This window comes from Plodia interpunctella, chromosome 27 (genome assembly GCF_027563975.2).
Source record: "Plodia interpunctella isolate USDA-ARS_2022_Savannah chromosome 27, ilPloInte3.2, whole genome shotgun sequence".
In the NCBI taxonomy this organism is placed as follows: Eukaryota; Metazoa; Arthropoda; class Insecta; order Lepidoptera; family Pyralidae; genus Plodia; species Plodia interpunctella.
This window is the reverse complement of record NC_071320.1, coordinates 4440706-4465846: the sequence shown is the minus strand read 5'-3', so window position 1 is coordinate 4465846 and position 25141 is coordinate 4440706. Positions and strand designations below refer to the sequence as shown.

Below are 25141 nucleotides of genomic sequence, written 5' to 3'. Positions count from 1 at the left end.
TAATCCCAATATCAAAAACGCTGTTCCTGTAATTACAGTTGTTCCTGGGCAGCGGTGACCGCTTACCATCAGTGCATTTCATTAAAAAAAAATAGTTTAGTATCTGCCGAAATTATAGTTTACTAGCTGCGCTCCGGGGCTTCGCTCCCGTGGGAATTTCGGGATAAAAAGGACCCTATATGTTATTTCAGGTAGGTATACTTATAAATATTCTCCCAAATTTCATAACAATCGGTCCTGTCGATTTTTCGTGAAAGACTGACAAACACACATCCTCACACAAATCTTACTAATATAAAGCGAAAATTTGTGGGGATATATGTGTGTATGTTTGATTCTTTGATCTACTGGAAGGATTGTTATGAAATTTAGTACACGGGTAGAATATAACCTGAAATAACACATAGGGTACTTATTACCCCAGAATTCCCACGGCAGCGAAGCCCCGGGGCGCAGCTAGTATAAAATAAATATAGCTTAGAGTAGAATGTAAGTACACACAATTCATGTTGACGTTTATGGCGCAACTGAATCCAAAAAAATCTAATTACATACCTAAATCCAATATCCATACTTCCATACTAATATTATAAAGGCAAAGTCTGTCTGTTTGTCTATCTAGCTGTCTGTCTATCTGTCTGTCTGTCTGTTCCGCTTTCACGGCTAAACCGCTGGACCAATTTTGATGACATTTTGTATGGACGTAGTTAAAGACCCCCGTTCAAATGTAGGTTACTTTTTTTCCAAAATTCAATCCCCAAATTACTTTAATGGGGGTTGAAAGTCTGCGTCCGCTTTCGCAGATATAAATTCACGCGGGCAAGAGTGATATATATATAATATAATTAGCTGATAGTCGCGACGAACTGTCGCGGCCTTTGATAAGGGATGGAACAAATGGCGAAGTGTTAAAGAGTTGGGTGGATTTTCCCAGGTCACGATAGCTTAAACAGTAAATAAATTTGTCAGTATAATCAGTTATTATAATTTCGTTTTATGAAAACTATAATTATTATCTTAGGTAATCCCAACTTCTCAGCTAATATTATACAAAAATACGAAAGTATGTTGCATTATCTAATGGACGGATTGCTATGAAATTTGGTGCACTGGTAGAAAATAACCTGGATTAACACATAGGGTACTTTTCCCGAAATTCCCACGGGAGCGAGGCCCTGGGGCGCAGCTAGTTTTTACATATTCGAGCCGTTTGGGTTTGAAACATTGTGGCCCATAAATTATTTGAAGCCATATCCAAAAAAATATAGACGTGACTGGTGACCAAAGGATGTATTGTATATCTCGCCCAGAGAATCAACATTGCCATACAATATACATCGCGTGCAATGCCGCCAGCCTACTGGGCACACTATCTCAAGGCGACGAATTGCCGGGACTGGTATTTTTTCTAAATATTTCATTTGTAAGTAATTAAATAAATATATTAGGACAAATCACACAGATTGAGCTTGCCCCAAAGTAAGTTCGAGACTTTTGTTTTATTAATTTGTTTTATTTACATTAACTAACTACTTAGAATTAAAATCATGCCTTAATGAAAATCTATGGAGCATTGAATCGAGTAGATTGGTGAGGAGAATCTAGTTGGAGGGCTGGAGAGTGTAATGTAACATTTAAACACGGACGAAGTCGCGAACAACAACTAAGTACTAAAGTAACTAAGTACATAAAACTGACACTCTTTCTATAACTATTCCACATCAAAGCTGTTTATAACACAAACAAACATGTTAAAATCGCAAGCGCGCGAAAGCAAGTGTCATTATTACTTTGTCTGTGGTCGGAGCAACTTGTTTTTTTTTTTAAACAATCGAGATAGTGACGTGAGTGTCGTGTTTCTAGAAAGTGAACAAAAGTTAGCAAATATTTTACATTTTATAAGTGATTTTGGGTAAGCATATAAATATTATTTTTAGAAAGCGATACATACTTTATTCTGTTTTTGTAAACAAAGTGATGGCATAGATAAGATAGAATGCCTAATTAAAATGGAATATCCCATAGAAAATTGTTAACTTCTTTATCTCTGCTAGGGTTTCAAGGTTTTTCCACTCAACTGTTGAATGTCGGAACCTAAGTAGAGTCCAAACTAATCCCTAACCTAGGTAATATCAAAATATTGAACAAATATTCCTGTCCACGAAAAATCGATTAGAAAAACAAAAAAGTTTTTGACATTTCACACAAAATTTGCGTGGGAAAAGATTAGTGTTATTATTGTTTTAATTATAGGAACTTATCTCAAAAAATATCACAACATTTTACATAGGAAAATAAAAATTACAACACTATTTTTATACAGGTCAGAACATTTTTAAACTGAATGTAACCCAAACAAATATATACTTATGGACGAGTTGCACAAGTCAATATTGACGCAGAAAAACGCAAAGTCAAAGCCATTTCGTCTGAACGACCGCGGTGCGCCTGGTTGACTGGTGTAACCCAATCTAAATATTTCAGATGATGATCTCTTCAAAGTCGTATCCCTCATGGCTGAGGTTCGTGGTCATTACGTGGAATGAAACGCACACAACAACTTTCTTGGCATTATTAATGGAGTGGTTTGCCATTGCCTTCTCCATTTCACACACAAGTTAATAAGAATCAACTAGAGTGCAGATTTCCTCACGACGTTTTCCTTCACCGGAAGCAACCTATTTTCATCTGAGGGGCTATCGTCAATGAAGCGGTGGTGGTGTAATGGTTAAGACGCCCGACTGTGGATTGAAAGGTCCCAGGTTCGAATCCTACTCGTGCCACATGAGTTTGTATACCAATCTGACTCATGTATAGTAGTTTTCATCGTCCACCACTTACTTCCGGTTGTGTGTTTGTTTTTTGAATAAATTAATTCGAATGTTGAATTTGAATTTATTATAAACAAAAAAGTTTCATACGAATCCGTCCGGATATTAGCGTGTACGAACAGACAGACATGCAGACAAATAGAAAGATTTCTTTTTCAAATTCTTACGCTACTGCTATGACTCTAACGTCTAATTTTGTTTTATGAGAAAAAATATATTCAATGTACAGATTTTTTTTCTACTGTCTTATTATACGTACTAGCTTCGGCCCGGGTCTTCGCTCCCGCGGGAATTTCGGGATAAAAAGTACCCTATGAGTTATTCCAGGTTATATTCTACGCGTGTACCAAATTTCATAACAATCTGTCCGGTAGATTTTGCGTGAAAGAGTAACAAACATACACACACATATCCTCACAAACTTACGCATTCATAATATTTATGGTGAAACCCATAAAAGAAATATATATTAATTTTATCTATGATCGTGATAATTCACGATCATAGATAAAATTAATATATATTTCTTTTATCTATGATCACGATACTTATTTTAGTATACCTACAATACATACCTATAATAAAACAGTAGAAAGTACCTATAGGTATAGATACAGATAGCTATTTCTCAAAAAGCTACAAAATGCGAGTAGCATTGGAATTTTTTCAAATTCTTTCTCTGTTACTATGACACTATCGGCCAATTTTGTTTTTATATAAATATACATAAAAACAGAGAAAGAATTTGAAAAAAATCCCAATGCTAGTAGTTTGTAGCTTTTTGAGAAATTGCTATCTGTATCTATATAGGTACATATAATAAAACTTTAAGTGGGCTATGTTTGTTCGTGGAAAACGTAAAATCTATATTGTGTGATGGAATTTGGTGTGGCTTTCTCGGTTGTTTAGCGGATGGTCTAACATAAAATATTGTATAAATTTTAATCGCAATATATTGCTTTGAACCAGAGACATTGTCATTATTAGTTACCGGCGGAATTAAACGCGGGCGAAGGCGCGGGCAACTATCCCAATCACATGAAATATTAACATGAAAAAGTACCTGTGAAGGTCTAATTTCTGAATAAATGATTTAATTTGACCTTATGTCGAAGTTCGCAAATATAGGTATATTTTTTGCAATTATTAAAGCCTAAGTTTTATTGTAAGTTGTGGCGGAATACGTATGCATGTAGCACATACATAGCTATGTAGTATATAATCTGTGACTATTTATGTGTAAAATACGCATGGTTCTAACGTAACTGGTAATCATGTTACTTAGGTAACTTGTTCTAGGAATCTAGCTGTAAAGAGACGTGCACACTCAGAGACACTGTCTTGTTTGTAAGGAAAAAAAATATTCGTTTGATTGAAATGAATGAATTTTGGCCAAGTAGAGATGTAAGCCAGATTTCAGAGCCTCACAGCCGCGATTGCAACCAGGAATACACGAAGATTAGAGTGAGCGAAGTCTTTTTATGTTTATTCGATCGCAAAACAGAGGCGGGTTAGCGTTTCGCTTCTCACAATCGAATTGATTCGAAGTGAGACGCAGCGAACCAATCACATTGCGGTGTGGTTGTCGTTGCGTCACAATGGCGCACTGTGATTGGTTCGCTGTGTCTCATTTCGAATCGATTCGATGGTGAGAAGTATATTGCTGAGCCGCACTTCGCCCTACGATCAATATCGTGAGCAATCGCCTTTAAATTAATGACTAAAAACGAACAAAATACATAGCCGTGTTACTTAGCTACGACAACATGCCAAAGGCCCACAGGTTTCAAACATTGTATGTTGTATACTAGCTGTTTACACGCGTATTCGCCCGTATGTCCTGTGAGAGTACTTTCTTCACATTAAAATGTGATTGGGCTAGTTGCACGTAATGTTTTTAATATCTGTGGCTAGTTGAAATAAAATATCCATTGCGCATTTAGAATACACACAGCGCCATCTAGTTTTTTTATTGCAAAGTTTATTCTATTAGCATTTAGCGCCATCTATAATAGAATACAGGTTTTTCGCAAATATAACGAGAACAATAGGTTTTTTAAGAGATGAAAGGTACCCTACGTCCTTTTCCATACTCTTAATTATATATATGCGAAATTTCAAGAAGATAAGTTGAGTAGAAAACGCGTGAAGAGGTAACAAACTTACTTTCCCATTTATAATATTTTCTTTCACGCAAAATCTACTGGACCGTTTGTTATGAGATTTGGTACACGACCTGGAATAACACACTGGGCACTTTTTATACCGAAATTCCCACGGGAGCGAAGTCTCAGGGCGTAGCTAGTATATACATAAATATTGGAGAGACTGGAGAGTCAGGAGCGTCATAATCAACTTATCTTTATTTTTTGACCTTCCACCTCGCAAAGAAAACTTCCACTATACATTTAAGGTTAACAAACGCATTTGTACAACTACAATGACAGTTTTCACACGTTCAGACAGACAGACAGACAGATTGTAACCTTGCACCGATGCCTATATATTAGTAAACGCGTAGTGTATGCGCCTTCATCCCCGTTTTATTTCGTGCGTCCGCTCATAAAATTTTATTATCAATGTCTCGGGTTCTAACTATGGGTTCTAAGCAACGTATCGCGATGAAGTCTATACCAGATTTTAGTTAGACCATTCTCTTCTCTTTACAGCTGTGAAAACTGCTTCAAATTCTAACCAGTAGTTTTTCCGTGATGCACGAACAAATATATGTATGTACGAACAGACAGACAAAAATTAAAAACAAAATCGTTTAGATGATGATCCTTATAATTTTATTTATTTATTTTGATAATATTCCTCGCGCGCGCGCGCCCCTCGGCGGCAGTTCTTGAGACACGTCCGTAAATATTTATTTGCAAAAAATTGTTATAGTGACATTTTTAAGTTGTAATGTATATACCCGTGGGGCCTGCAGTACGTACTTTAAAATTGTGAATACAGAACTAGTGATTAACGCTTCAATTAGTGATAAAAGCAAAAACAGTTTTTAAACAAGACAGTTATTGTGACAATGATACTTCAAAACCAGCTGTGAGTCATCAGATGATCTATGTTTACCCGCCCATCAACTCACAATCAATTTCGCATTAGGCGACAAATTTCGTCGCTACAGTATCGCAGAGGACAGCCAAGCGGTCTACGGCGTTGACTCAAATACTTACGTCCATGGTTCAAGTCTCGACAGACCTGAGCGATTTATTTATTTATTTTTTTTTCTTTCTTTTGCAATTTTAAGGCCAAATATGGAGTTTGAATGCGCTAAATGCAAAAACAAAATAACGAACAAACAAAAATTGATGTGTTCCTGTTGTAAAAAAATCTTTCACATAGATTGTGCGAATGTTTCTTTTGGTCGATTCCGCATTATGACGCAAGAGAACAAATCTAATTGGAAGTGTACTGTATGCATTAACAAGTTGCGTAAAAGAGAATCCTCGACTTCAATTAAATCGCCCATTCCAACAACATCTTCAACACCTACAACATCCATAAATCGCAGCCTGATGAAAGAATATGTCACGGTACGAAATAATCAAAATTGCAGGATTAACCTGGAAACTACTAATTCCTTTGAGTCGTTATCAGATGAGGCCGAGGAAGATCTGGAAAGTCACATCCAAGAATCTTTACAAAACCTGAACAGAAGCTGTCCGGAAAAACTATTGACAGATGTAAACAGACTTGAACTACTAGAAAAGGAAAATAAATTGCTTCAAGAAAAATTAGATATTGCCGACAACGAAATATGTAACATAGTACAGGAAAATGCCTCTCTAAAAAACATAATAAAAAATTACGAGCTAAAAATAAAAAAGCTTACCCACATATGTAGTGACTCGCCGTGTTCAAAGAGGATAATTAATACTTCTTTTAGGGGGAAAAGACAGAGATTAAAACAAAACCAACTAGATTTCACTTTGGACCCACAAAATTTACTTCAGTCGCAAACTACATCTAAACTAGATCAGTCATCACAACTAGAAATCATAGGTGGCGCCACCAGTACCAATCTTGAATTACCATTTTCGAACCAAAGACCTAAAATATACATCTTTGGCGGAGAACAAGCTTGTGGTTTAACAAAAAGAATTATGAAGACCAGGAACGGAAAGTGGAACGACATATATGATGTACACGGATTCATCAAACCCAACGCAACTTCGAAACAAATTTTAAGCAGCTGTAATAATTTATCCTCTATCTCTAACACGGACATTATTGTTTTATCTATAGGCACAATGGACAAAAATCCATACATATTGAAATCTGATCTATGTAATATCTTGTCTAGATTTAAGGACAACAAAATTATTTTAATGAGTACACCATATAATGAATATCTTAATATAAAAAAACTTAATTATGAATTAGAATTAATTGCAATGAACTATCCTAACTGTAAATTTTTACATATTGACTACAACTATAAATCATCTCGCCTCCTAGAATTTATTGCTACTAAAATTAATGTCGAAATTGACTATCCACAATATGTTTGCAATTTTATCACAAATATATCAACGTTGTACAAAAATTATAAATATGGTGCAAATATCACAAACTCAGTAAATAAGGGTTATCATAAGTTCCAAGTCCAAAAAAAAATCACTGATTATTTTACAGAAAAAAATGCTCTCTGTACAATAAAGAAAAAATTCAAACAAAAAAACATCCTTGACTATTTTAGTACAGTAAATGATAATGTCAACAAGTCATCAATAATTACACAATCCCAAAACAACACATTTCACACAGGAAAGTTTTTTCGAGAGCAGTAAATTTGATACATTATATAAAAAACAAGACTCGGCGCACTTCCAGTTAACTACTGTTTTTTATCAGAATGTGTGTGGCTTAAATTCAAAAAAAGATCAAATTGAACTTTATATAGAAAACTTAGTGGATAAGCCCAGTTTTGTGTGTATTTGTGAACACTTCTTAGACATTCACTCTGCTCCAATGCTAAGTTTCACAAATTATGACTTAGTAACACTTTTTGTAAGAACGAATAAGACTAGGGGAGGATCATTGATTTTAGCTAGTAAAGGGAGAAGTGTAGAGGAGGTAAACATATGTAAACAACTAAGCAAAACTGAACACTTCGAACTATGTGGTATTAGAGACAAGGATACTAATTTGTATATATTTTGTGTTTATAATAATAATACCAATTTCAATGAGTTTATTGTAAGATTTGAACTATTTTTACAGCGCTTCTTCAGTAAGAAATGTTTAATAACAGGAGATTTTAATGTAGACTTACTGGCAGATAGTGCTAACAGGACAGAATTTTTGAACTTGCTGACTTCTTATAATTTTAGGTATTTAGTTGACGAAATAACATTCACTAGAAATGGATCAGAATCTTGCATAGACAATATTTTGACTAATCTGCCTGAAGTTACTCCTATTTCGACTGAAGTTGACCATAATGGACTCTCAGATGGACATGCGTGTATAGTTGCTAATATAAGTGATAGTGGGAATACTGAGAAATGGCGCGAAAACGTAGCATTCGTTGAAAAAAGGTGTTTTAATAAGGTAAATGAGGCGTATTTCAGACAAGAACTATTGCGTGTAGACTGGACGAAATTAGGAATTAACACTTTCATTCAAACGCTAGTTAACACTTTTAAGAAATGTTTTAGAAAAAAGAAAAGGAAAATCAATCGGAATAAACATGGCAAGGTAAATTGGATCACAAGAGGTATACGAATATCTAGTAAAATGAAACGAGTCTTATGCATACTAGACAAAAACAGTAATCATTCTAGCATTTATGAATATAGACGTCGTTATCTTAATATATACAAAAGGGTTATAAGATCTGCAAAAAGACTTAGTGTGCAATCGGTGGTAACAAAACACATTAACTCGAATAAACGTGTTTGGGGAATTGTTAATGAGCGTTTAAATAGAAAGAAATCTGAAAACCAGAACCCAATGACCCTCAAAATTGACGACAAATTAATCACGGACTCACAAAGTATAGCTGATACCTTTTCATATATATTTGATAGTGGAAAACAACAGTCTATTGGAGATGTAAACATATCGGATGTACTTCTAAATAATTATGGTAATAAAATTTTACACACATGCGATTTTCCAGCCGTAACCGAAGCTGAAATTATCGATGTAGTTAGGAAAATGGAAAATAAAAAATCTTCGGGGTACGATGACATTCCAATATCAATAATCAAAAACAATATTGACATCTTAGCGTGGCCTATAGCAAATTTTATAAACAATTGTTTTGAAGATGAAATATTCCCCGAGCAATTGAAAATAGCAAAAATAATTCCCATACTTAAAAAAGGCTCTAAGTTAGACCCACTAAACTATAGAGCGATTGCTTTGCTGCCTATACTTTCTAAAATATTTGAGAACATCATTAAATCGAGACTACTTAGACACTTGAAAGCTAACAATATTTTGAATGAAAGGCAATACGGCTATCAGGAAGGTATTGGTACAGCTAATGCTATGGACACCATTGTACATGACGTAACTTCTAAATTAAACGAGAAATTGAAAGTTGCTGGCATCTTTTTGGACCTTAGTTCTGCTTTCGATTCAGTGGACCACGAAATCCTTGTAAGAAAATTGGATTTTTGTGGTATTCAGGGCAAAACTTTAAACCTTCTTAAGTCCTACCTCAGCAACCGGCAACAGTATGTTGAGGTAGGAGACTCTAAGGGAGAGTTTTTGAATTCCATAAAAAATTCAAAAATGCATAAAGTGACTAGGGGAGTCCCACAGGGCTCAATTTTGGGACCAATATTGTTTATAATTTTTATCAATGATTTAATAAATTACATAACAACTTTACAATCTGACATTAAACTAGTAATTTTTGCCGATGACACAAATGCAGTAGTTTGGGGTAGTGATATTGACGCTCTTAATAGAAAGATAAATAATATTCTAACATTATTTCAAAATTGGTTTACAGCTAATAACCTAAAACTAAATGCATCCAAAACCAATGTAATGTTATTTAAAACGACGGCTAAAAATAGAGATACCCTTGTTGTAAAGTTAGAAAATGTAGTTATTGAACCAGTGACAGCAGTGAAATTCCTCGGTATTCAAATTGACAATTTGTTGAACTGGAAGCCTGAGTTAAAGGCCGTGGAAAATAGCATCAACAGTGCTTGCTGTGCACTGAGAACCTTACGGGATGAACTCACGGTGGATCAACTGAAATCGCTATACTTTGCTCTAGTTGAATCTAGGCTGCGCTATAGTATAAAATATTGGGGTAGAAGCTACGATTACAACATTAATAAAGCTTTTGTAGCGCAAAAGAGAGCCATACGCACCATGGTCCGTATACCACCATGGGAGTCATGCGTGGAACATTTCAAAAGACTTCAAATATTAACCGTTCCCTCCTTATATATTTTTGTGATTTTAACAGACTTTATTAAAAACAGAGCTATTTTTGAGACGGAAGAAGAAATATTATTACGCGAAAGTACTAGGCGAAAGGACTTAACTCTAAAAGTTATACCTGCTCTGCAAATTGTAAAGCACTGTGCGCGTCATCAGACCATAGGTTTATTTAATAAGTTGCCAATTGAACTCAAGTCAGAGAGAAAGCTTTCTAGATTCAAAAATCAACTCAGAACATTGCTGCTAAACAAGTGCTGTTATAATGTAGATGACTTTTAGGTAATTTATTGTCTATCTATCTGTAACTGATATGTATTAAAAATTAAAAAAAAAAAAAAAAAAAAAAAAAAAAGAAATTGTTATTATAAATTGTATTTTGTAATTCTATTTGTTGGCATTTAAGTGTTAAATTGATTTTATTATACTAAATTATAATTACTAGTTTTAAGTTACAATATTCGAATGCAATGTAAATTGTTTTTATGAATAAATTGAATTGAATTGAATTGAATTGAATATTTTATACTATTCCTAATCTCGGATATGTAGTAGATTTAATTATTTTCTGTGTGTTTTTTTTTAAGTGTCATAGCTCCATCGTTCGCCAGAACGATGATTTTGCCAACGTTAAGGCGTGTATATTTTTGTGTGTTATTCATTGAATTTGTAGGTACTCGTTGTACGAAGTACCTACTTATTAAATAAATAATAATAAATAAATATGTCAGGACAAATCCACACAGATTGAGCTAGCCCCAAAGTAAGTTCGAGACTTGTGTTATGGGATACTAACTCAACGATACTATATTTTATAACAAATACATATATAGATAAACATCCAAGACTCGGGCCAATCAGAAAAAGATCATTTTCCATCATGACCCGACCGGGGATCGGACTCGGGACCTCTCGGTTCAGTGGCAAGAACTTTACCACTGCGCCACCGAGGTCGTCAAAAGGTCGAGGTCGTCGTTAAATCCATGGTTTTATTGCTAACACTGGTGTCAGATTTTTTTCTAATCGCCTAAAGTCATCTGGCTTGACTTTTACGCATGGAATTAGTAGGTACCTACTCCACGAAGTACTTACAAATATCCATGCATCCATCCTTTACTTACTATATCTAGTGACAAGTAATCGCACACACACTAGTGAACTTAAACTGTCAACCAGTGTACAGGTTTCCTCACGGTGTTTCCCTTCACCGGAAGCAAGTATTGGCCATATAATGTGAAGCGGTGGTGGTGTAATGGTTAAGACGCCCGCCTGTGGATCGAAAGGTCCCAGGTTGGAATCCTACTCGTGCCACATGAGTTTGTATACCAATCTAACTCATGTACAGTTAGTTTTCATCGACCACCACTTGCTACCGGTGAAGGAAAACAACGTGAGGAAACCTGCACACTGGTTGATTCTTGTTAACTTGTGTGTGAAACGGAGAAGGCAATGGCAAACCACTCCATTAATACTACCAAGAAAGTTGTTGTGTGTGTTTAATTCTACGACCCTCAGCCATGAGGAATACGACTATGAAGTGAGGTAGTGTGATTGTCTACTTCCCAGCGTTAGTCAAATCAGTGCTTTTTCCTAATGTCAAAAACAAAAATATAAATGGAACTTGTATGACAGCCATAATAAGGTGAATTTCACGAGCGTTACCATGAGTGTTTATTAAATTGTACCATACACAGTAATCAATTTATTTATCCTATTTTATAAATAAGTAAATTACTGGTACAATGTTAATTTTGTAAATGTTTAATTTAATAAAAATGATTCTTTATTTTAAAAAAATATGCGACATAAATGTAACGCTACACGCCGCGTTCAAACAGTCGCGAAATTAACCCAATATTGCATTTCTAATATAATTTAATGTAATCAAGAAAACTGATCAATTAAAGTGACTTTTAATTATGGTGTATGGTTATTTATTAAATAACTTAATATATGTGACACAGAGAGGGGTACGAACTCTGTGCGAAACCCGTCACGGGCGAATCCAACTTGTACTTAGCCACTTTATTGCAATCCCAACTAATATTACAAATGCGAAAATAAGTGTGTTACCTCTTCACGCGTTATCTACTCAACCAATCTTCTTGAAATTTTACATATTTATTTATTTATTTAGCTTAATATAACGGTATCGATATGCATATATATTCTTAACAGTATGAAGAAGGACGTAAGTACCTTTCATCCCGAAAAAAAACTATTGCTCCCGTGGGATTTGCGAAAAATCATTATTCTGTTATAGGTGGCGCTGAATACTTTGCAATTAAAACGCTAGATGGCGCTGTGTGCCTATTTTAAATGTGCTATGGATAATTTATTACAACTATAATAAAGAACTGTTCCCGAGGGCATTTAAGCGAGCGAAGCCGCGAGTAATCAGCTAGTTTTCGTAATACATTGATTTTTTTGTTACAGGATAAATAATGGAGGTAGAAAATGCTAATTGTAAGATAAGAGTTTCCCAGTGCACACACATGGAGATATCACCTATTGAGCAGCCCCTCAAAATTGACCGGTAAGGGAATTACTTACTCCTAGAGCGCTCCCGTGAGAATTTCGGGATAAAAAGTGCCCTATGTGTTAATACAGATTGTATTCTACCCGAGTACCAAATTTCATAACAATCAGTCCAGTAGATTTTGCGTGAAAGAGTAACAAACATAGCTCCTCACAAACTTTAGCAATTATAATATTAGTAGAAGTGTTACTATTAACTTGAAACTTATCATGTAAGGGATCAAAGTACCGTATGTATTTTGTAAATATAAATAAATATAAATATATTAGGACAAATCACACAGATCGAGCTAGCCCCAAAGTAAGTTCGAAACTTGTGTTATGGGATACTAACACAACGATACTATATTTTATAACAAATACATACATAGATAAACATCCAAGACCCGGGCCAATCAGAAAAAGATCATTTTCCGTCATGACCCGACCGGGGTTCGAAGCCGGGACCTCTCGGTTCAGAGGCAAGCACTTTACCACTGCGCCACCGAGGTCGTCAAAACATCGACACGTAACATTGATCATGAATTATTGTATATTATATTATTGTGTAGTTAAACATAGGTTGATTCATAGGTACATAATTCGTTCAACACTTTAGAACATTATTGTTCGTGTTCTTTTCATCCCTCTCTATCTCCAGGCATCATTTTGATCACCCTGATGTATACGCATCACGTTGGTGGTGTAATGGTTAAGACGCCTGTGGATCGATAGGTCCCAGGTTCGAATCCTACTCGTGTCACATGAGTTTGTGTACCAATCTGACTCATGTATAGTAGTTTTCATTGACCACTTGCTACCGGTGAAGGGAAACATCGCAAGGAAACCTGCACACCGGTTGATTATTAAGTTGTGTGTGAAATCGAGAAGGTAATGGCAAATCACTCCATTAATAATGCCAAGAAAGTTGTTGCGTGTGTTTCATCCTTTTCGTTCATTCGTTCTAATGACCACGTCTTTCAGGAATATGTCCACGAAGAATACGCACCAATCTTGTTCTCTCCTTAACCTGGTCCATATAAGCCCTTCTTGTCTTCCATTTGTCTCTTTTCTCTTCTATTTTGCCTTCTATTAAGTTTCTAATCAGATAATCATGTCACACAAGATGGCCGCCAAACATTTTCCACATAGGTTAGAGCGTTCCGACCGCTGCAGCCGCGCTGTCATTACGATCCGTCAATTTTCTTGAGGCACGAATCATTTCCAAATTAAATCGTGGGTACATAAAATTGACATTACCACAATACAGATTATTTTAAAGTCAGACAGTAAAACCAATTCTTGTGTTTATTGAAATTTGAAACTTGAAATTGAAATGACAGCGCGTGCGCGTACAAGAACGCCCGAATATTGCAAGTTATGTAAACGCTTGTGAAACATGTAAAAACAAATTTTTCAGTGAAATAACGGGTCTAGACAAGTTAGTAGAGGAGCTGCACAGGGTGTTCTCAAACGACCATGTCAACGTACAGGATGTTCAGAAACTGATGGCCGGATACAAATCCAACCCTAGTGATTGGCGGAAGTATGCCAAGTTCGACCGCTTCCGGTGAGTGAATATTTTATTGTGTTTGCGGAAATTGATCACTGCAGTTCTTTATTTATAGTTCGATTGATCTTTCTATAGAATAGAATAATTTATAGGCATAAAACAAATAAATACTATTTACTTTTGCTCGCGGCTTCGCCCGTGTAAGTTCCCCACAGGAACAGTAATTTTTCCGGGATGAAAGGTACCCATGTCCTTCTGCATACTTCACACTACATGTATGCAAAAATTCAAGAAGATTGGTCGAGTAGATAGAGCGTGAAAAGGCAACAAACAAACTTAATATTAGTTAAGATATCATCCAAGACCCAGGTTAATTTGAAAAATATCATTTTTCATGTCGACCTGACCGGGGTTCGAACCCGGGACCTCCACTGTAGCAGTCCGACATGATGATCATTACTATAAATTCTCAACTATATTAAGGTTTCCTCAAGATGTTTTCCTTCGCCGGAAGCGAGTGGTGGTCGATGAAAACTACTATACATGAGTCGGATTGGTATACAAACTCATGTGGCACGAGTAGGATTCGAACCTGGGACCTTTCGATCCACAGGCGGACGTCTTAACCGGATCACCACCGACAATTAAAATATATAACCTAAAATTTGTAAGTCATTTTAAACAATAGTTCCCTATTCGGCCCTTTCATAGACATTATGTAAACAACTATTTTGCACATATATACAAATTAGTTTGTAACACATATAGGTACTTAGTAAGTACATGCAATCATTATATAATATTGTTTGTAGATACCTTTTATAGGTAAAACAATATTGTTTCTTTTGGAACGGTATTTTCCGACTACTGTTTTTAGATTTAAAATGGAATAAAACACGTTTGAGTGAGTTTCTTTCGATATTTCTTAAGTCGTTCTAAAATGTTAGTACAGTGAACACCAATCTAACTAAATTCATTGTAAACTCGCCGCTTTTACCGCGCCATAGAGATTCATGCGGGGTAATTTGATGTGCTGTTGACTGTATCTAACTAAATTAGTGGAATTCGAACCCAAATTCTCCGATTCTCCGGGTCAAAAGTTATCAAAATTATATTGTAATATTAAATTAGTCAAGTAATTTTTTATCTATACATAAGTACGTATAATAAAACTGGTTGAGAGCTATGTTTGTCTGTACGTAGGAGATATTGAAGAAAAACAGATAATTATAGTGGATCTTTATGGACTAATAAAAGCCCAAACCAATTTTTTTTAGAATTTGTGTCTGTCTATATTTGAACGCGCATTACGCAAATACTACTGGTTGGAACTTGATGCGGTTTTTACAGTTGTATAGTATATGGTCTAACTTAAAATCTGGTATAGGTTTCATCGCGTTGCGTCGCTTAGAACCAGACATATTGACAATGATATGTTTACGAGCGAACGCACGAAGTAAATCTGGACGAAGCAAAAAATTGTTTAAAACATACGTTTTAAAAACACTTTTTTGCAAATATTTAAGTACCTAATTTAGCAAAACAAAAGATAACTGTGTTTTGACAGAAATATAATGTATAGAATAATATTATTGTTTTAATTTATATCATTATGAAAACATAACTATCGGTTAAGTCGAAGTTTATCAATTTTTCGTCAGTATAACCATGTACAATCTAGTTACTGAATGTCTAGTTGGCGAATGTTGTTATAATTGCTAGGTAAATAAAGTATATTTGTTTGTTTGTAATAACTTTATTGCACGAAAATAAGTACATTAATCAAAATTAATACAAGAAAGATACATTGTACAACGGCGGACTTATCCCACGTAGGGATCTCTTACAGTCAACCGGCGATAGGTTGAGAGGACGTGTATACAGCAGCAGGCTGGTCAGGAGTAATAACGTACAACATGAACAGATAAGACTATAAATTGTAAGAAAATAAATAAATATACTTAGGAAAAGTAAAATCTAAATAAACAAATACATAAATATATATAACAAAATGTCTCTAAAATTCAGGACGTTTTCCTAGCTTCGAGCTATATGTAGACTAAAACCATCTGACAGTTGCAAAATACACTTTCAGGAACTCAAAATATTAACTCTATCATCATTATACATTTATGAAACTGTTTTATTTGTAAAAAATAATATGAATTAAAAATAAAAAAATAATATTATTGTTTCGTCGAGTAGAGAGTCAACGTCAGACAAACTGAATTTATTTGACGACCTCGGTGGCGCAGTGGTAAGGTTCTTGCCACTGAACCGAGAGGTCTCGGGTTCGATCCCCGGTCGGGTAATGATGGAAAATGATCTTTTTCCGATTGGCCCGGGTCTTGGATGTTTATCTATATATGTATTTGTTATAAAATATAGTATCGTTGAGTTAGTATCCCATAACACAAGTCTCCAACTTACTTTGGGGCTAGCTCAATCTGTGTGATTTGTCCTAATATATTTAATTAATTTAATTTGTTGCCAACGAACACTGTATTTCTCCATAAAAGTGTGTATGCAATAGCTCCTAAACTGTTCAATTAATTGCCTAGAAATCTAAGAAATACAAATAATTTACATACCTTTAAGAGAGAACTATCAAAGCTTATTATTCTGTTACTGAATATCTAAATGACAATTTCAATTAGTTTAATTAAGTATTTGATCTTTTAATGTATACCTACCTGACAATTAGATAAATTATGTAGACACTTTATAGTAAAAATTATTGTATAAATATTATGTAACTTCATTTTGTAAAACCTATGACAAAAATTTCGTATGCCTTATGGCGGGAAATAGAGAAGCCCATTCCAATGTATTATACCTATTATGTAACCTGTGTTCACGAAATAAACGAATTGAATTGAACAATAACAAAAAATACAATAGATATATTTATTTATATAAACGCTCTGAGAACCACCATAAGTGTTCTATGGGGTTCTCAGAGCGTTTCGACCGCTGCGTCATTACGATCTGTCATTTTTCTCGAGGAAGGAATCATATCCAAAATCAATCATTCATAACATTGACATTACAGATAAATTATTTTAAAGTCAGATAGTTAAACCAAGGGAATTAGTAAGTACTACGTTAAAAAATACCTAACGCCTCCTTCGCATGGGCCTTTAACAACGCGCGTTTTGTTATTGTAACATAAAAACCGGCCAAGTGCGAGTCGGACTCGAATATGAAGAATTCCGTACCACTATCAATAAAAACTGCAAAACCATCATATTTGTTGTATAGAAGTCCCAGGGACCACGGGAATATAAATATTTATTTTAATCTGACTTTAGTATTCGTTGTAATATATTATCGGAACAGAAAAACGTCGTAGGTATTTCTGTCTATCACAATTCATGAAATAATGCCTGTTAAATATTACTGAACGGTTTACAATAGAGATTTGTAAATATATTCTTGGCAAAACACTTAGGGTACATTTTAACCCCACCTTTCCCACGGGAGCAAAGAATCAGGGCGCATATTGTGAAGATAAATTTTAAAGCCATATGTGTTTTCTCGTTCCAGATACACAAGAAACCTGGTAGACGCTGGTAACGGAGCCTTCAACATCATGATATTATGTTGGGGGCCGGGTCACGCCTCAGCCATACACGACCACGCGGACTCGCATTGTTTTATGAAGGTTTTGAGTGGGAACCTAGAAGAAGTCAGGTAATATTTATTCAAAGGAAAAACACAATTACAATACAAATATAATAATAGAGGTAGAAAAGTTATCTTAAATGCGAAAGCAAGTTTTTTTGTAACCTCTTTACACTACTCGTATATCTGCTCAACTATAACTTACGCCTACCATTAGGCCACGGAGGTCGTCATTACACCACCTAAACGTTACTAGGTATTTCCTATTCATCACGCCTGGAGGTCTCGGGTTCAATCCCCGGTCAGCTCAAGGTGGAATATGATCTTTTTCAGATTGACCTGGGTCTTGGATGATTATCCAATATATCATAGAATATAATTAGACTTTATCCCATAACACAAGTTTCGAACTTACTTTGGGGCTAACTCATTGTGTGTGTGATTTGTCCCTATTATTATTTATAATTTTTAATAAATTAGGATTGTGATTTCTAAACCTTCATAGGAATCACAATGATACTATCTATTAAAAAAATTGTATCAAAATCCGTAGTGTAGTTTTAAATATCTAAACATACTTACATAGGAACAGACAAACAGCGGGAAGACGGCTATTTTGTTTATATACCATGCAGTATTATCTATATATTTAAGTTTATATACTAATGAGAAATAAATGATAAATGTCACGTAGGTTTATAGTGGATTAATAAATACTGACGTAAATAGTGATTTACTTAAATCAACGTAGCTATCATTCGTATTTAGTTATCGAATGTCAACAGTCAATAAATCGTGTTTTCATAACATACGTTAGTAATGATTGTTTTTAGATTTTATTTCTTACATCTCTATCCATACATATCTCTATCGATAAAATTGTCAGTGGGCTATGTCTGTACATACGAGATATAGTATAAAAATAAAAGAATTAGTTAAATATGTGATGGTGGCGCCAGTGTGCGGGCACCGCAAAGCCCTTGAAAAATGGTATTGATAATGTGTTAGTTATTTTTGAAAATAATAATGAGATGAAAAAATCGCTGATTCGGGCGGGAAATTCCAGAATTCAGCCGAACTGGCACGGTATCGATTGCTCAGTGGTCAAGAGCGCTGTCCTGAATAGACGGGGGCGCGGGTTCATTTCCCGCTCGATTCCAGAATTTTTTCATTTTTTCATCATTATTATCTTCAAAAATAAGTTAAAATGCGTGTGTGACATGTATAACAAAACCATTTAAATAGAGTTATTTATTTATTATCTTTTCTTATTGCAGATACAACTGGCCAGACAACGTCGAGCCGGAAGTGATGAAAGTCCTCAAAAAGAACAAAACACGACGACGCTGTTGCTCAGATACCGACGTGTTCCAATGTCAAAACGGCAACTGTCAGAATTCCCGCGCAATCAATCAAAATTCAAACGGCAAAATAACAGAGAACAAAGAATATTCGAGTTTCGAAAATGGAACGGCGAACGCGAATGGTGGAGACAAAATGGCCGCCGAACGAAATGGCGATTATGATAATAAATGTGAGGAAAATGATGAGGAATATGAAGCACAAGATATGGAAGAAGTTGGCCGAACGAGGCTGGAAGTAGACGATGTTTGTTATATAAATGGTGAGTTTATATTGTTGTATCTGCATACAATTATTCTTAATCGATTCGCAATTGTATGCTACAATAAATGCCTTTATTTGAACTAGATGTGGATACACAAGACGTTGAAACTATTCAATGGAATCATTGTAAACCCACAATTGACGTATGGCCTAGAATAATACCACAAGTACTTACAAAATCCATGAATACTACTCTATATCTTTCTGTGCACGATGGTAAATATAGTCTTGGCAGCTGACAGGCAACACAGTATACCCAATGAGGATTGCAATCAGGAAGGAATTTATGCTGCTCCCAAGCTTCGCGACCTAACACTCCCGAATGCAAAAGGGAACAAGTGTTGATCAGAGAAATCTTCTAATTTAGCTATAGAACATTAAAATTTGCCTGTTTTGAACACTTCAGTGTCTTCTATAAAAATGGTGACGGTAAACCGATGATTCGATTAACTAATGATGAGATCGACTTCATCGATTATAGTCCAGAATATTTATCTAATTCTAATAAAAAAAACTGGTCAGATTAAAAATAAAGACACAAAAACCGCGCCTTTAATCGTAATCGTAGTCATAAATTGGCTCGTCAAACATCAATCAAACTTCAGCCACCTATTTCTACCAGTGTCTCATATATAAAACCACCTTTCCAGACGCCTTAGGTCTCCACCGTATGGAGAATCCTTCGCATGTCGATTGTGCCGTCTCACTACATCTGTACTGTCCGCCATTTGACAGCTGTCGCGTGTTCGACGCCAGGACGGGGAAGCCAACAACTGTCAATGTCACTTTCTGGTCTATGTACGGGAAGAAAGTTAAGAGGGTAAGTTGAATAGTGTCCTTTCGTATAGGTAAAACACACTCACGTAGCACGTCATTGCGTCCACGCGTTCTCTTTTTTTACACGGTGTACACGATATGGTAAAAAGGGACATTTGGACGTCAGTGACGTGACATGTTGATAGGTTGTATGGGAAAACGCTCAAATGAGAGAGAAGGCAATAACAATTTCAACTAAGTCTCAATTTAGTTTAATAAATTATGCATCTAAACCTTGCTCAAGAACCACACTATCTATTGGTGAAAAATCTGTCCGGGAGTATTTCGACTTTATCGCGTTTATACATATAGATGCGACGACGCCTTCATTTACATAAAATATAAGTCGTTATCCATATTTCCATATTCCATTCCGTATTGTAAAGAGAAAAGATTTGTATTAAATAAACTAAAAACTGCTGGACAGATTTTGAAGCACCGAGACAAACGAAACCTTCAGGAATAACATAAGCTACTTTTTTTATTATAGTTTTACTCGAGCGAAACCGTAATGGATCGCTTATGTGAGCACATACCTGGGTGACCGCACCCACCGCTCGGTAAAAATACGAATTTTCGCAAACATGAAAAAGTCGATCTAGCTATAGTCTGATCGACTTTTTACCCTCTTTTCAGAACATATATTTCAAATTCCAACGAAACCGTTAGTAATTTTTAAATGCCTACAAATAAATATTGCTCGTTTAATATTTTTGGACAAATGTCTAAATGTCTTTTTATATATTGCAGGTAATGGAAGCGAGCGAGATGGCTGACAGTCAATAACTCTAAAATTATAATAGAAAAGGGACCACACAAATTATATCATTATTTACAGAATAAAAAATATATAAAATTAATTAAAAGGCTACATTAGCACAAGCGCTTTTCAAATATGCCACCACGTAAAGCATTTTATTAACGCTTTCGACATGTGACAATAGCACTCAATCTAACGCCGTACGCTGAGCATTAAAAAAACGTTGTGGTCAAACAACGACATGCGAATTGCATATAAGGATTATCGATTAGGTACATTTCTACACATTAAAAAGGTGCGCGTCGAAAAAACGCTTGTGCGAGCTAAGCGTAAGGACTCAAAATCACATGACTTTTGGAACTTTGGAACACTCCAAGTCTCATATAAATTGGATATACACGCCACACCAAAAAAATATTCGAAATGAGACGAAATTGTTTTATTTTATTATTTGTGACTTCTGTGTGAGTATTCGCTGAATTTTTCGGCGTAACCGAAACTAATTAGACCGAAATTAGATTCGGCCGAATTCGAAGTGGAATATTTTATTTGATCGGACACTATCAAATAAAAAAATACAGTTTTTTTTTTTTTAAACAAGTATCCTCGCAAGACTAGATATCTGACGGTATAGTGCGCGCCAGATAAGTCTGCGCGTGACAATATCAGGAACTATCAATAATACACAGGCCACATCGTTGTTTGCAGCGACAGTAGCGCCACCGCTGCGGGACTACTTTCGTAGCGCGCACTCTGGCCGTACCACGAAAAACGGCCCGTGGCAAAATAAGGAACTATAAATAACAGATAGGTCACATTGTTGTTTACAGCGACAGTAGCGCCACGTTTGCGGGACTTTCGTGATACGTACAATATTTACGCTAAGGCATTTCATGGAGCAAGAAAATACAGAAATCGGATTTTTTAAAATCTGTTTTCTTTAATTACCTACCCACATCTTTTCGCCATTTCAAACCAAATAGAATAAATATATACGGACAAATCACACAGATTGAGCCAGCCCCAAAGTAAGTTCGAGACTTGTGTTACGGGATACTAAGTCGATACGATACAATATTCTATAACATATACACATATAGATAAACTCAGGTCACTTAAAGGACAATAATCAAAGGACCGGGGGTCGAACCCGGGACCTCCAGCGTAGCAGTCCGGCGTGATGGATAGGTATACCTACTAAAAAATAACAAAATAATAATTCATTCATTAAATTCATGTGCCTGTTTTATTTATTTTATTTATTTATTTTATTTAAAAGGCACACAAACAGATTACAGACAATGAAGTACAGAATATTGACTTAACAATAATTATCAAACTAATCTATAATCCAATAAAGTGTACACAGAAGAACAAAATAAATTTCGTGTAAGCAAGCCTAAATCTATGCAGTAGAATAAATTGATATTATATAAGTAAAGACGCATAAACAATACATACGCATAAAAGATACATATATATCTATAAATATATAATACAAAAAACAGAAAGATCATCACAATCACATATTCAATGCTATGTTTAAAGATTTTTTAAACTGAGATAGACTAGGGTTAAAAATGCCTGTGTATTAATGATTCAATAAAACTGAGAAATTAAAACGACACTTAATTATTGTGTTTATAATAATAATTACAACATAAATACCAACGACACACGGACTGACCCCCTTAATCTACCCTAAAAATGATAGCCACTTGGTCATGGCCCGTGTCTATCATTAGAATGCCAGCCTCGGCTGAGAGCTTAAAGTGATAAAAACATAATAATAATTATCAAAAATATATAATAAAAACTTTGCTTTCAGACCCTTGTAGAAAATGCAATAGCTCACCAGAAACTATCCAACATATAACAGACGCATGTAAAGCAATAGCCCAGACTGATTATAAACACAGAACATGAACAAGTTGCCAATATCATCCACCAAAATCTTGCTCTACAATACAATTTCATACAATCCATACAGCATTATTATAAATACATTCCTGAAACTGTTCTGGAAAACCAGACAACAAAATTATATTTTGATAGAGCCATATTAACAGACCGCACTATCCACTTCAATAGACTGGATATAACGTTAGTAAATAGGATTGCTAAATCCGCTTATTTAATAGATATCGCTATCCCGAATACTCATAACCTCCAGAACACAATATCAGAAAAACTAACCAAATACAGAGAATTTAAGGATGAAATAAGTAGAATCTGGCGCCTTGAAAAGGTTACAATAGCCCCTATAGTTCTTTCTACGACTGGAGTCACACCGAAACGGCTACACCAATCTTTAAAAACCTTAAATCTAATCACCTACAACTTATAACCAACTTCAGATGGCAGCTATATTAAATACGTGCCGAATAGTGAGAAACTACTTACAGACAGACGGACAAACTTCCTCACTTACATCCACCAGCCGCATAGATACCAACGCAACAGTACAACCTCAAAATTACATGTCTAGTATCACAACTCCCAATGTTGATAATCCTGCCGTAAATACAATTAACGACCTTCCTGTTATACACTTGACTTAGGCACTTGGTTTAAACAGACCGAGCATAAAAATTTAAACATAATAATAAAATATTTATTTCGGACATAATCCATATATTGTTAGTGATTTACAAAGTAACTTAAAAACTAGTGTTAGTAACAGAAAACAAGTATCCAAAATATCACACAGTGAAACAAAACAGTACGTCCTACCAGCTAGGATCTCACCCTTTGGTCACCGGTATTTGTACATCCACCGTGGTGTGAAGATGAATCCACTGATACAGTAATGGGGAGTCCCATCGGTCGATTAAGACACGGATAATATTATTTGAGCTGGCACGCGAGCGCCTTAAAAGAGTCGCACATCGCTTTTTTAATAATTGCATAAAAACAGTGAGTATTTGCGTCGGCAAACATTTTAGACGCACTGCAAAAACGCGGCAGCCCAAGCTTTACAGACCTAAAGCTTGGGCTACATACATTTATTAGAGTTTGGAAATTTTACTAGCGTTGTTGCCTCTCAATCACTGGACGAGGCGAGGATGTTATATCGTGACGGTCGGTGTGAAGCGCCAATCTACATTATAAAGTAATACTGGTTTTTTTTTGTTATCACCTATGAGGGTGACACAGTCATTTCTGACAAAACACTATAAAAAAATAAGGGAAAAACAAATTGTGTTCGGTTATTTAAATAGTACCTTTTTTTCTCACGACTAGCGCTTACTGTATATAACATGATATGTATATAAGAATGTATATAACATTTTAATAAAAACTCGTAGAACACACATTATAATGTGTCAGCTTCTTAGTCCTGCGAGTTAATTTTAAAAGTTATCTTTTGTAAGCATATCGGCAAATTAATTTATTTTCTGACTAATTAATTTTATTTATATATTATTGTGTACAAGTTATATTTTTGTTAATTAAAATAAATGATATGAACATACTTACCAGAGTTTGATAATCTTTCATTAATCCATGGCTTCGTTCGCGTGAATAGTACCCTATGCCCTTCTCCGTACTTCAAACTACATGTATGCAAAATTTCAAGAAGATTGGTCGAGTAGATAGAGCGTGGAGAGGTAACAAACTTACTTTCGCATTTATAATATTAGTTAGGATAACACAGCTTGATGGTGCGTTTATTAATTTGTTTTTTTTTTATATTTAATTTACATTTGTTTGCAAAAAATAGTGAAACAAGAAAAATGCTGGAACATATTCGGCCACAACATAAATATAAATTAGTAGCTGGCGGCTATAACACAGCCCCTTTGTTCGAACAGTTTGTTTCGTGTATCATTTGTTATTTATAATAAGTTCCAAGACAGTTATAAAAACTTTAAATAGAAATTAAAATTATTCTTGACGGAAAAATTTTATTACTTAACAAATAACTAGGTATTTGAATGACAACATGAATTAAGTTGAAGTAATTATTGTTGGTGTTATATAAAATTATTGTATGTCCGTTTAGTCGGGACATGGCTGTACTAACTATATTGTTAA

The 25141-nt window shown here is 35.1% G+C and overlaps 2 protein-coding genes across 5 annotated transcripts in view; one reads left to right on the top strand and one right to left on the bottom strand.

Annotated features, from left to right (window-relative positions):
* The window catches only part of LOC128681630 (uncharacterized), a 67198-nt gene extending 56633 nt beyond the window's left edge, over nt 1-10565 (bottom strand). The window contains exon 1 of the mRNA XM_053765660.2: nt 6673-10565. The gene's annotated coding sequence lies outside the window, so the exon portion shown is untranslated. The remainder of the gene's footprint in view (nt 1-6672) is intronic.
* Nucleotides 1734-24578, top strand: LOC128681632 (uncharacterized protein). 4 transcript variants are annotated; one of them, XM_053765664.1, is made up of 8 exons: nt 1782-1912; nt 2485-2522; nt 12684-12783; nt 14185-14334; nt 17824-17970; nt 19179-19525; nt 20178-20347; nt 21094-24578. In XM_053765664.1, exons 3-8 carry the CDS (start codon nt 12692-12694, stop codon nt 21127-21129), a joined length of 942 nt encoding a protein of 313 aa, XP_053621639.1. In that variant the 5' UTR covers nt 1782-1912; nt 2485-2522; nt 12684-12691; the 3' UTR covers nt 21130-24578. The 4 variants fall into 4 exon arrangements, with proteins under 4 accessions (XP_053621637.1, XP_053621638.1, XP_053621641.1 ...); XM_053765663.1 differs by lacking the exon at nt 2485-2522 and having other exon boundaries at nt 1774-1912; XM_053765662.1 differs by lacking the exons at nt 2485-2522; nt 12684-12783 and having other exon boundaries at nt 1734-1912.
* The last annotated feature ends 563 nt before the right edge of the window (nt 24579-25141 follow it).